This window comes from Sprattus sprattus, assembly GCF_963457725.1.
Source record: "Sprattus sprattus genome assembly, chromosome: 15".
Taxonomy (NCBI): Eukaryota; Metazoa; Chordata; class Actinopteri; order Clupeiformes; family Clupeidae; genus Sprattus; species Sprattus sprattus.
Window position 1 is genome coordinate 5,353,795 of NC_137913.1, and position 13,159 is coordinate 5,366,953.

At 42.8% G+C, this 13,159-nt stretch overlaps 1 protein-coding gene across 1 annotated transcript; it reads right to left on the minus strand.

The window, feature by feature from the left end:
• Positions 1–148: 148 nt before the first annotated feature.
• Positions 149–12,406, minus strand: LOC308375761 (eosinophil peroxidase-like; the record flags this gene model as incomplete). The annotated part of the gene is made up of 14 exons (XM_080851939.1): positions 149–537; positions 931–984; positions 3,239–3,438; positions 3,591–3,828; positions 4,252–4,422; positions 5,743–6,004; positions 6,851–7,011; positions 7,119–7,476; positions 7,670–7,876; positions 8,131–8,260; positions 8,492–8,624; positions 8,822–8,997; positions 12,076–12,208; positions 12,340–12,406. The coding sequence occupies 14 exons, from the start codon at positions 12,404–12,406 to the stop codon at positions 149–151; spliced, it is 2,679 nt and encodes an 892-aa protein (XP_080708065.1).
• Between the last annotated feature and the right edge of the window lie 753 nt (positions 12,407–13,159).

Here is a 13,159-nt window from a genome sequence, read left to right on the forward strand (position 1 = left end):
GGAGAGAAATTGTATAGAGGAGAGGAGTGAAAGAAGATTTGAGAGAGGAAGAGGGCAATAAGAGACCTTATGAGAGAGGAGGACAGACAGTGAGAGCATATTGGGATGTGTACTTCGAGTGGAGGCCTGTGTCCTTGGCTTCTGCCTGCTAGACAGAATTGAGGAAGTGACCAGAGAAAAAGCTGTCAGCGGTCATGTCTTTGCTGTTGGTGCTGAGGTAGACGGTGTCACCGGCCGCCAGCTGCAGAATGGTGCCCCCGGTGGCCGTCACATAGCCGCTCTGCTGCGTGGTGAAGGAGTGGAGCACCAGCTTGTCGTTGTGGCGCAGGTCCACGTTGCCCACATTCTGGTAGAGCGTGCAGTGGAAGTCAAACTGGTAGACGCCCGGCTGTGTGCACGTGAACACGCCTGTCTTAGTGCTGTACAGGTCCTGGCCATTGTAGATGATGTTCTTGAAGGCGATCGGCTTGCCTGGGGGTGGGAAGTTGTAGCCCAGACGCACGGCGAAGGCACTGTCTGAGGCGGAGCCAAGGGGTCCTTGTGGAGGGGGGAAGGGAGGTCATTAGGAGTGGCCAATGATGATACTGTGAAGGCTCAGCCCAAGAATGTGGGGAAAGAAGAACATGCTCTCGCATTTCTGAAGTTTGTGAAGCCACAACTGTAATGATGTGTCCACCAGAACAGAGTGATATAGGAACCGCTATAGTATAACTGGTCATTCTGAATAATGCATTGCAGTTATGTAATGCCATATCAGTCAATTAAATTCAATTTTAATATAATATTATAGAATAAGTACCTCCAGAAGGTAATAATTGTATTGTATTATTATAGATAGTTTCTTATACAGTATGTAGGCACTCTGAGATTCTTTTGAATGAAAAGTGCGTTAAAAATAAAATGAATTATTATTTATTATTATTATCTCACCTTGGGATCCAGGTGGGCCTTTCTCTCCAGTCTCTGGTATCCATGATGCTTCACCTTAATATAACACATCTCGAGTCAATGTCACTCCTCATATACACACTCAAAAATGTATGCAGACACACAAAAACATACAAACATAAATATAATTAACCAGGGCTTTGAACCAGAATTTTTTCCCAATTGGTTCGTTCCGAACAGAAACAGTATTTTAACGTTTCCGGTTTTCGTTCCAACCCTAAAATTGACGTTCCTGAACCGGTTAGAACAAAAAAATAAAGTTCCTGAACCGGTTAATAGTGTTCCATGTCAGCTGCGGGACATACAAATAAGTAGGCTGATCATTAGGACTTTAAAATAATCTTATATGTCTCTATCTTGTAAATAAACATTAAAAAAGCACTATAGGCTACATTATGTAAGCGGCAACTGTAATTCTGACATTTTGTAAGTATTATACATGAGTTAAGACAAGGAAAATGTATGCCATGTTGTTTATTGGGCAAACAAAACATAACAGCATTTGGCCAAACCTCGTCAGGGCCCAATCAGTGCATTTTTGTCAACAAAGACAATACAAATATTACAAAACTACAATGGTATCTACATACATCCATCAATGTTGTATTTGGATTTGTTAGTCGCGGGGTCAAATGAATAATGCTGGCGCATAGGATTCTCGCAATGTCTTCCCATCTGAACAAAAAAGTTAAAACTCCAAATATGAGAACTACCGTATTAGCCTACGTTTTAAATAAAGACTTAACAAACTAGGGTAGGTTATGCTGGGCAATAGCCAGGTAGTCTACTGCCAATGCTAGCTGTATAACTTAGCTATAATTCCCTTAACTTGAACCTGCAGATTTTTACAACAATGCATTGGAAATACGTAGCCTATCTTATAGAATTCCTATTTAAAAACAAACATGTGTGAGATACTTGGTACAATATTTACCTCTTCTTAAGATTGAGTTTGAGAGACTGGTGGCTATAGATTTGATCCGATAAGGCTACTAGCTGGCGGCGCGCGGCAAGGTTCTCTAAGTGAACGACCGGAAGAGAACATCACCAATCATATTGCATTTAGGAATCTTGTGAAAGAGCGAAAAAATTACGTTATTAACCGGTTACCATTATTTTAGGGAAATGATTCTGATCCGGAACATAATTTTTTTAAAAGTTTCTGGTTTCGTTTCTGTTCCTAGCAAAACATTAAAAGTTTCTGGTTTTCGTTTTCGTTCCGTGAACCGGTTCAAAGCCTTGTAATTAACACATAATTACTCGAGTCATGTCACTCCTCCTCAACACAAAACTGGGGAAGACAGCCTTCTGTTTTAAGGCACCTTACATTTGGAATGAGGTCCAAAAAACATTAAGGTTGTGCTCATTTATTTCACTTAGGGAATTCACAAGTCTAATCATATGCACAACTGCCTTCTCCTGCAATGATTGTAACTGTTGACCCAACCATAGTATTTTACTGGATTTACTGAATATTCTCGAGTCAATGTCACTCCTCATATACACACTCAAAAATGTATGCAGACACACAAAAACATACAAACATAAATATAATACATAATTACTTATCTACAGATAACAAATACACATTCATGCAACTCTCTCTCTCTCTCTCACCGCCACTTTTAGCCAAGGTCACAAGTACAGCTTAACTCAGACATGTTTCGGCCGGCCACACGACAACAGTGAAAAAGGTGAGTTTTTTGCAATATTGGGAAAGTTGAGTTGCTTTTTGGTCCTTGGTGCACGACAAGCATTTTTTTGTTGTTGTCTGAAAATGCAAAACCTTTGAAAACAGGTTCCAGAGAGGAATGTTTTGAAAACGCCACTGTGTAGACAGGTTAATACGGAACCATTTTGAAAATGGTGACGACATGGCCCCAACTTTATCCAATCACGTTTCATTCCCTGTGCAGTCTAAGTTCCACTATCACCACGTCCTCAGTGGCAAGAAATAGGCAATCTCTGTTTGAGCGTCAGACACATCATGGTAATCAGCCGATTTGTTTTATTTCCATGAGGAGGATGTAATCTATAGGAGTTAGCTGGGTTTAGAGGTTTGCAAGAATTGTGATACTAAAATGACCTAGCTAGCATCTGCGTCTTTTTGCGAGTGTGGATAAGGATGAGTTATCAAAACTTTTTGGAAAGGAAAGACGTTGTTTTCAAAACATTCGGTTGGCTTGTGAACTGCCCCTATACACATGTGGACACAGATGCCTGTCCTGTCCTTCCTCTGTTTCTGGCTCTCTCTGCTCCTCTGTTTGTCTCTGTCACGTTAGTATCTTACCTTCGGCTTTCCAGGGGCTCAGATCGAAGGCTGGGATGTCGTCACAGCGTGTGTATCCAGACCCACGGGGACGGAACTGGAAGGGCTTCTCAGGCACCTCAGTAATCCCGGTGTTGTCACACATGATGCGAGACAGAGACGTCGCCCGCAAAGACTCACGCTGGGCATCGGTGAATACACCATCATTCTCCCACCACAGCCTGATGCACACACACACACACACACACACACACACACACACACACACACACACACACACACACACACACACACACACACACAATATTAATATACAGTTTTACATAATAATCTGTGTGTGTATGTGTGTGTGTGTGTGTGTGTCTGTGCTGACCTGTCCCCCTGGCGAATCCTCTGAAACTGCGTGGCAATGATGCAGGCGAACAGCGGTCCTACACGGCCTCCGTTCACAAAGGGTTCGGCCACGCCACCCAGCCAAACGTCAATGTTGTCAACGGTGCCGTAGATCTCCAACAACTGGCGGGCCAGCTCTGTGTTGTGCATTACCATGGCTAGCTCCTCCAGTGTGCGAGGCTTGGACAGCCTGCAGAACCCACGCCAGCTGTTGTAGCCTAGAAGGTGAGAGGATTTACATTAGCCACTCATGTCTCTGGTTGCCATTCTCTCTACTGCCAACAGATAGCTCTAGTAGAGGACTATAGTTTGGTGTTAAATACTATTTAGTTATTTAGTTTACATTAACATTTATTAGCACATTTCAGGACTAAAAATGTAATTATTATATCATGGGAAAGATGTGTTGAATAGAAAGTAGTTGAGTATCAGAAAAGAAAGGGTAGTGAGTAGTGTATGGTGAAATAATGTTTGACAGATAGATGCTTTCACATTAACAGAGAGTTTTAAATCGGAGAAGACAAATGCAGTGGATGAAAGACAAGGCTTCTCATGTGTGGTATGAGAGTTAGAGGAGTGAAGAGACATTCTTTAAGCACTTATATTTTGGGATTCAATCTCAAGGAGGTAAGAACACACACCAGGAAGGCCATGGTCGCGTCCCCTTTGCATGTTAAGAGCAGCCAGGTCCAGCGCAATGTGTTCCAGGAACTCAAAGAGGCGCTCACGTAGCTCATCGATCATCATGTGGTCTTGAGTGTTGAGCTTTGCCTGACGGCCCACCAGACCTCTGATCACAGGGTCAATGCCCCCTACAAGGAGACACAGAAAGCTCATGTTTTAGATGATCAAATTTCAGAAACATTTTTGCTATATTTCTTGGAAATTCTCTTCACCTCCTGACAGCAATGAATAAATAAAATGCTTCGATATTAATCATCTGTGGCAGTCGTAAGGGCCGTCAAAAACCTGTCCAATAATTTCCTTCAGTCCAAATGAAATGATTGGTACCATACCTGCCTGTCTACCTTATTACCCGCCTACGCTCATGCACTCTAAACAGGCACTCATTATACTTGTTGATGTAGCTTAGCAGCCTAATATGTGGTGAATGAGACATGAGTGTTTGGCTACGGTTAGCAATGACAGCGATTAGCTGCGCTCCTCTTCCCAACACTCTCTCTCATGGACTTTTCCTTTAGCAGCAGTCAGGCAGTGTGCAGCTTCATATTAAAGACACCCAGTGCAACTTTATAGGCTTGAGACTCGAAAAATAAACATTCAATTTCTAGTCTTTTTTACACGTAGTAAGTTTCAATAACTCCATACCATTACATATCGACATTCAAGGAGCAAAGATGAGACGTCTTTGTGTGGTGAGAACTGATAGAAAATCGTACACAACAACAATCGCCCGGTGGGGAGAGGCCATTTTTCCATTGACTGGAATCCTGCTTTATTTATTGGTGGCACCAATAAATAAAGATTTGGGGGGAAAATGGCGGCGATTGTTGTTGTTTACGATTTTCTATCAGTTCTCACCACACAACGACGTCTCATCTTTGCTCCTTGAATGTCGATATGTAATGGTATGGAGTTATTTAAACTTACTACGTGTAAAAAAGACTAGAAATTGAATGTTTATTTTTAAGCCTCGAAAGTTGCACTGGGTGCCTTTAACAAGCTCATGTTCCACCATATTAACATGAGTTTATCACGCCCTAGCAGCTACAACTGTGAAGATGGTTCCCCAAAGTTAGAGAAAGCTCTGGGTGCCCGTACAGCTTCATATTAACACGACTTCCTATTCAAATTAATATTATTACATTTAGTTCATATTAGACATTCGAGTAACTATGCTGTGTTAAGATGCTTCCATAAGTTAGCGCTCCATAGCATCCTGTTTAATAATGTATGGTGTGCGAAAAACACAACACCCATTACATTCATTATGGAAGACTGAATGGGAGTGTGAATGAAAATGTGTTATCTATCCCATGTGGTACCCGATAGCAACTCAGTTTTAGGATTCATTGTTTCTTCCACTGTGGGAACCATGTTGTGTGTATGACAGCTGGTATAAGTGCCATGTTGTGTGTATAAATTAGCAGATCCATGTCATGTTCTCTCACCCTCGAAGACCAGCCTCCAGGGCGTAAAGAAGTTCTTGTGGAACAGCACACTGGGCCACTTTGGATGCTCCTGATAGTTCTCATCCAGGCGGAACATGAAGGGCTGTATAGCCAGGTGAGCGAAGCGGAAGGCTGCAGTGGCAAACACATTTGAGATGGACGGGTCCACATTCTCATCATAACCAGGAAAAGGGCCAATCTCAGGTCCATTAAGGATCTCTGGCCCAACGATGTGGAGCAGGTAGTCACGGAACGTGATCACCTGTGTGCAAAGGGGTAAACAATGAGGAACATGATATTGGCAAACAGCAATATGTTTGTTTCATTGTGTCTGTAGTTGTGTTCGCGTATCATGTATGTGTAGCGTAAGAGACTCACACCTTAAGGGGCCAGCATGCTTCTGCAACGGTGTCACATTGTTGTGTAAATGTTGTGTAAATGTACTCATAGCGATTCATGCTCCCTAAAAGGTTGCCCGACAATAGGTCATTTGCTCGGCAGATAGAAAACAGTTTCCCTAACAGAAAGTCTGAAGCTTGAAGTTCTTTCAAACCTTTACTTGGGAAGCACTGTAAAACTGAGTAGACATGCAGAATACATTAGTAATCTCATCTCGTAACATTGGTTTCACATAGCATTGCATGTTTAAACTGTGATAGTAACTAGGCTACATTAGCTTAATGCTTAATGTGACCGCGCTAGCGAATAGCATATTCATCAAAGTAAACAATTCAAACAAACTTCGGTTCATTACAAATGGTTTCGGCTCATTGCGATGGGTTATAGACATCCAGACAGGATGTAGTCAACCGACCAGCAGACCAATCACAGTCTTGCAGGCTGCGAGGCTTGTGTAAATCTTGTGTACATTTTGGCGCAAGTCTAGAAAAATCGGCCGACGCACGTAAGACGTGAATAGACGCGCTTGGGGCTTGCAAGGGGCTTGCAAGGGCCTCTTGCGCCAGCGCTTGCGCTAACGCCTCTGAGCATAAATTGGGCATTAGAGGCACAAGCTTGTACGTACACTTTCATCAACACAAACACAAACACACACACACACACACACACACACACACACACACACACACACACACACACACACACTCACCTGGAAGTAGCCACCCATGATCTTGCGAGCCTCCTGGAAGAGGGTCTCTCCACTCCATTGGGGGTTAAGTTTGGCCAGAGCGCGTGCCAGACGGTTGTGTTCACGCATCATCATAGTGTGGATGGAGGCCAGCCCAATGTTCTCATCCACACGATCATCCCCTGTACAAGCGCAGATAAACATACACATGTATAAGCTTTTGCACTGTATTGATTTTGCCGCGAGAAAAAATCACTAAGTATACCTACACACAAGTATGCATACTTACCAGCTAGGAAGCAGGGCACCTCTTCAGCATTGGCCACCTTGGTGATTCTCCCACGGTTGGCACACATTTCCTCCATACGAGAGAAGGGCAGCAGCTCACGTCCACTGTCATTGAATCTGTCATTCACACGCAGCAGGCCCTCATCAGTGGTAAGATCACGCAGGTCACGTGCCAGCCCCTCATCTGCACCGTACACCTGCCCCACATCCAGGAAGGCCGTCAGGGAATTTATTTGCTCCCGCACGTTGGCAGCTCCGAAAATGAGGCCGGTGTTGCCAGTCCCGCAAGCCGGAGCGGAACGGAAGAATGGGATGCACTCGTCCGAGTTCCAGCCGAAGCGTTTGTCATTGGGAGGCATCTGCGTGTTGAAAAGAATTAGGAGTCATGTGCATTATTCATTTATTTATGCTGTGACTACAATTCCAATTCACTAAAATTGTAAAAATTATTTACCAGTTCTCTACTTCTAGTTTGTACTATAACCTTATGGTTTAGCTTGTATGCTAATGTACTGATTGAAAGCTGTAGGGATATTCTGAATGGTAACATACACGGATGGGAAAGCACGGCTCTGTACTGTCACAGCTCTCGTCACAGTTGATGTGGCTGTTGAAGGAGCGGATGCTCGGGGAGTGAGGAGTAAAGGTGAGGTCGTGGTCTGTCCACTGACCGAAGAAGGTGATCAGATGTGTGTAGAGGGTGTCATTCACTACATCCTCGTTAGCTGTGCTTAAGATACGGTTGGAAACGAGCCTCACCTAAAATGAAAGAGCGAGAGAAAGAGGGAGGGAGACAGAGAAAGAAAAGGCTAAGACATAGACACATTAAAGTTAGAGAATGAATGATTGCTCACAGGTTCATCTTCATGATGCTGGAATGTTGACTGTTGACAAAGTTAATTCATGTGTAGGTGAACTAATTGAATCAGTATAGATTAATGGCTGATTTGTTGATGAACTGATCAATTAGCCCCCCCCCACACACACACACAAACACACACAAACACACATACCAGTGGCAGCAGGGCTCCATTGCGCTGCAGCATGGGGTCCCAGCCCTGTGGAAGGCTGACGCCATCTTGATACTCAGCAGGAAGCAAGCGCAGAAAAGGGGTGTTGGAGGAGCCACGGCGGGGAAACTTCCTGAGAAAGCACGAATATAATACACACACACACACACACACACACACACACATACACTGTGAACACACTCTTAGGATTGATGTGTGTCTCTGTTTTCAGTACATGAGGAAAGCACTTTCAAAGCACTGTGTGTGTGTGTGTGTGTGTGTGTGTGTGTGTGTGTGTGTGTGTGTGTGTGTGTGTGTGTGTGTATGCGTGTGTATATACGTGTGTGTGTGTGTGTGTGTGTACCTGTTATTGCAGATGCTGGTAGTTGTGCGGTACTGGTTTAGGTGGGGTGTGCTCTTACAATTGGGTTGACGCACACGGGCAGCACATCCAGTCAGACGAGCGATGGTCTCCAGATCCTCTGCACTGATCAGATCTTCCGTCACAAACACAGAAGTATAATGCATGAGTGTGTGTGTATGTGTGTGTGTGTGTTTCTGTCTGTGTGTCTGTCTGTCTGTCTGTCTGTCTGTCTGTGTGTGTGTGTGTGTGTGTGTGTGTGTGTGTGTCTGTCTGTCTGTGTGTGAGACTGTGTGTGTGTGTGTGTGGTTGTGTCTGTGTGTCTGTGTGTACCTGTAGCATTGAGTGAGCGCTTGTGGATGTGGTGTCTGTCCTGCAGGAGCTGGAGTGTGTACTCCAGGTAGTCCGCTGCTCTCACTGCCGAGCGCGTCTCTCGAGACGGCTGCTTCACCAAACGCAGGAGGTCAGATGGGTTTAGGGATTTCTTCGTCCTCACACGCCTCAGAGTCCTGCAAATTCACACACACATACACACACACAACAAATAGCATCAGTGTCCATTGCACACAAACACAAACTTCAATGCTCAATCATGTATGGTCTCACTCTTACTCTGCCCGAGAGTATGTGTAGGCATCATCAATAGTTTTTTTGGCATCACTGACGGCTCTCAGTACGTAACTGCTACTCAAGGTCTCTGTGAGTGATAATAAACACACACACACACACACACACACACACACACACACCCTTGCTCATGATGCAAATTATCAAAACATAACTACAGTGTAAATAAAATAAAAACATTTGAGAGAACCTTTTAAGTATAGGCATAGATAAGTAGTCAATATTATTATAGTAAAACATACAGATATTGCTATGATTTTGCATTATGCTAATATGAAGCCTCAGTTTAAAGCTGTGTTTTTGGTATGGCCTTTCTATGATTGGCACTTTTAACCAGCAACAGTGACTTCTAGTTCACTACATATCAATCTGAACTAGTTTAACCAGCAACAGTGACTACATCACTACATATAACATAGTTTTATCTTGGCTGGCGTGTGGAGAAGCATACGGGTGCACACATATTGCTAAAGCACTTCACTGACAGCCATTCTTGCTGTTTTTTGATATCCTCATTTTATTGTTCTATCGTTCTTAGCAAAAGCTGTGGTATCAAGATATATTTGTTTATTGTGCGGCTCCTCAGAATGTTCAGAATGTTATATTGACCACTGTGAAAAATGAATGACCGCTGTCATTGGCAACGGGTTTTGTGCTTTTTTTAATCACATATTTCATTACATTCCACAAGTAGTCCGGTCATTTACCGTAACGGAAAGTCACTTTTTTGAACAAAGCCTCCAAACGTAAAAGATGTATTTTGGAGGAATGTCTTCCATCGTTCTGGCATGTAACCGTATAATAAGCTGGATATCTGCAAATATGTATACTCCTTTTACTCCGCTGCTATATAAGTGCACTTCATTGATTTGAATGGTACTGAATTAGCAACATGTACCAGCACAATTCTGAGAAAGATTTGAGAGTACCCATTACACAAACATTTGATTCTAATAGTGAAATGTATGTCGACATATTGTTCTGAATTCTCAGTAGGCCTATGTATTTTACAATTTATAACTGCATTTAGAATGAATTATGAAAAATAATGTTATCCCATTTTAATTATCAATCCAATATGTAATTGAAACAGTTACACAGACAGAAGAATCCTTGACTGTTTGGACATGAGTTGTAATACTTGAAAAGAGTGACCATCGTCCCACACAGTCATAGAGGATTTGACTCACCTGCAGACACTTGTCCCAGCACACAAACACACATCCCAACTGCAAGAACACACAGCACACGCGCCATTTCTGTAACACACACACACACATACACACAGAGTGAGTCCAGCTGTCAATAAAAGGATCAGAGTAAGATGTCCCCTCATATCTCTACTCAGGCGGTCAGGAACTACCCAAATCCAATAGATACATCAGCCATGCTACAAAAGTCTAATCTAATTATTTACAAGATTCTCCTCCTACTGTCCTCTAAAGTTATATCTTAGTGTCACCATAGTCTTCATGCTACCCTAACCCTAACCCTCCCTGCCGCATTATGCATTATCCTCTTACCATATGCCAAAGACACAACCAAAGGCACTAAAGTAAAGAAATGTGTCTCTGTCAACAGGCAGGCATTCGACAACCACTACCACAATGTGTTTTCTGTCATTTGTAAAAGATATATGACCTTCTCCCTGGCAGATTGTCCCAACTCAGTGATTGCCTTGTCAACAAGCACGTGCTGTATTTAAACCGATAGGGGTATGACCTTGGAGGATAGGCATTATGGCTTATCATTATGGATACATTCTGTCCTGCGTCTTCCTTTGTAATTATTCTCCCCATTATTTTTCCCCTTTTCGATCACAGACTGAAGGACTGAAGTATCCTTTCAGGGAAACACTAAAACACAGACACATTCTCATTTAAATTACAAAAATCTTTGTGTCGTTGCACTACGAGTTGTGGTTGTGTGTATAGAGTAATGTTGATGGATAGTTGTACGTCACAATCAAGTGGTTTGACTTTTATCTAATGTGTGCTATCTATGTGGATGTAGTGTAGGACACGTAATCAGTAGTTTTGTTGTATAATTTGAGGAAAAATAATCTTTCTTACACTAAAACGCTCTGACCTGATACACAGTCACAAACAGAGTGTCGGCCTGAAAACATCTCTCAATTCAATAGTCATTTATTTGAATATCCTATAACTACTATTCTTCTTATTATTGTTATTGTTTTTATTATTGTTGTTATTATTATAATATGTGTGACTCTTAACTGCAGGTAGGTATGGTCAGTGGGCTTAAGTGATCATCAAGCGGTTAGGGATCCCTCCCCCCCATCCCCCCCCCACATAGCCATCAGAACAGCCAAAAGACGCACAGCACAATCATAACAGGAAAAAAACGTAGCTTTCACTAAGTTTATAACAGCCTTGCCAAGACACGTCAAGCACAGTGTGTAGCAAAGGCTGTCTGCATGAGAAAGACATTTATCTGTACATATCTACTGTATGACTTTAAGAGTATACACAAGTGATTATGCTCCTTCTCAAGATGTTCTGACTCCCAGCTGCACCAAATACTAGTTGACCAACTGACTGAATTCAGCACAAATGTCTTTCATTAGGCGCTACAGATCACTGTTCACAAAAACCTCCAGACACAAAAACTGTTTCTTCCCCCTCGCCATCTCACTATTGAACAACTAACCCATAGTAATATATATATTTATCCACTGTAGCATACATCCCTGCACTTCCTGCACTCTCCACTTCTTCTTTGCACTATTGTTGTAACAATTCACAGCTCCTGTATATACTTTCTTAAACTTCATAGACCATTGCACTGTTTGTTTTTGTATTGTGTTTGTTTTGTATTGTGTTGTAATGTATATTTTGAGTAAGCACATTGAGAGTCAGTTTACCAAGTCAAATCCCTTGTTTGTGCAAACTTACTTGGCCAACAAAATCTGATTCTGATTCTGATTCTGACTAATTGACCTTGAGATTTCCACAAGGCCTAAACGCCCAACTGCGACGCAAAGTAGCAACACGAGTAGCCGGGACTCTCCAGTAAACCATGGGTCACGCAGCACACCCTGCTCTGAAAATGCCAGCAACATGGCATGCTCAGCTGTGGGATGGACACAATACACATGATAAGAACAAACTGTTAGGAAGGAGCTGCAAATCAGACTTAAGGATCATGTAGGGTTGGGATACTGAAAAGAGTGAACATTCTACAACAGAGAGGATTTGGCTCACCTGCAGACACCTGTGCCAGCACACAAACACACAGCCCCACCGCAAGAACACACAGCACACGCGCCATTTCTGTTACACACAGACACACACAGAGGGTTGGGCTACTGGGTGACACCCCGTTGTGCTATGAAGGATTCTTAAACTTGGACTGTTTTAATGTTTAATAAGAGAAATAGGTGACTCTTCTGAGTGAAGCCTCCCTCTCTCCCTTGATGCGCACCATTGCAAGAAGCCTGTTTGTTTGTTTGATCGTTCTCAGACTGAGTCTCCACCCAGCTTTGGTACTAAAAGAAAAACACCAACAACTGTAACAGCATACTTCTTGGGTGAGGAGCGGATAGCGCCCCCATGAGTTGGTTTTGTGGCACTGACATCAAGACGCTGTTCTATAAAACATGTTTACAGTCAGAGAACCTCTTTAAAGTAACACTATGCATCAATTTGACACTTTTTGAGGTATAGTTTTATAGGCAACTAGTTTTGGTACCATCCTCAAATTTATTTTGATAGCATACATATTCATTTTATCTTAATTATCTACTGCTTACCCACCTGGTCTACTGCCAACTCCACTACCCTTAAACCATTCATGTCTCTTTACAAACAGGCTCTGTAATATTAGCCAAAGGTAATGGAGTGATTTAACAGGCGTGTTGAAAAATTAACTTTGGGCTGCTTTCATGAGTAGGGTCCGGCTGCGTCCTGCAAGACGGGGGCGTGTATTTTAGGAGGCGTGTCTTGTAAGGAGGGAAACATTTGTTTTTGTTCCCACCCGGCACGCTAGAGGGCAGTAAGACTGTAGACTTGACTCAATCCGTCG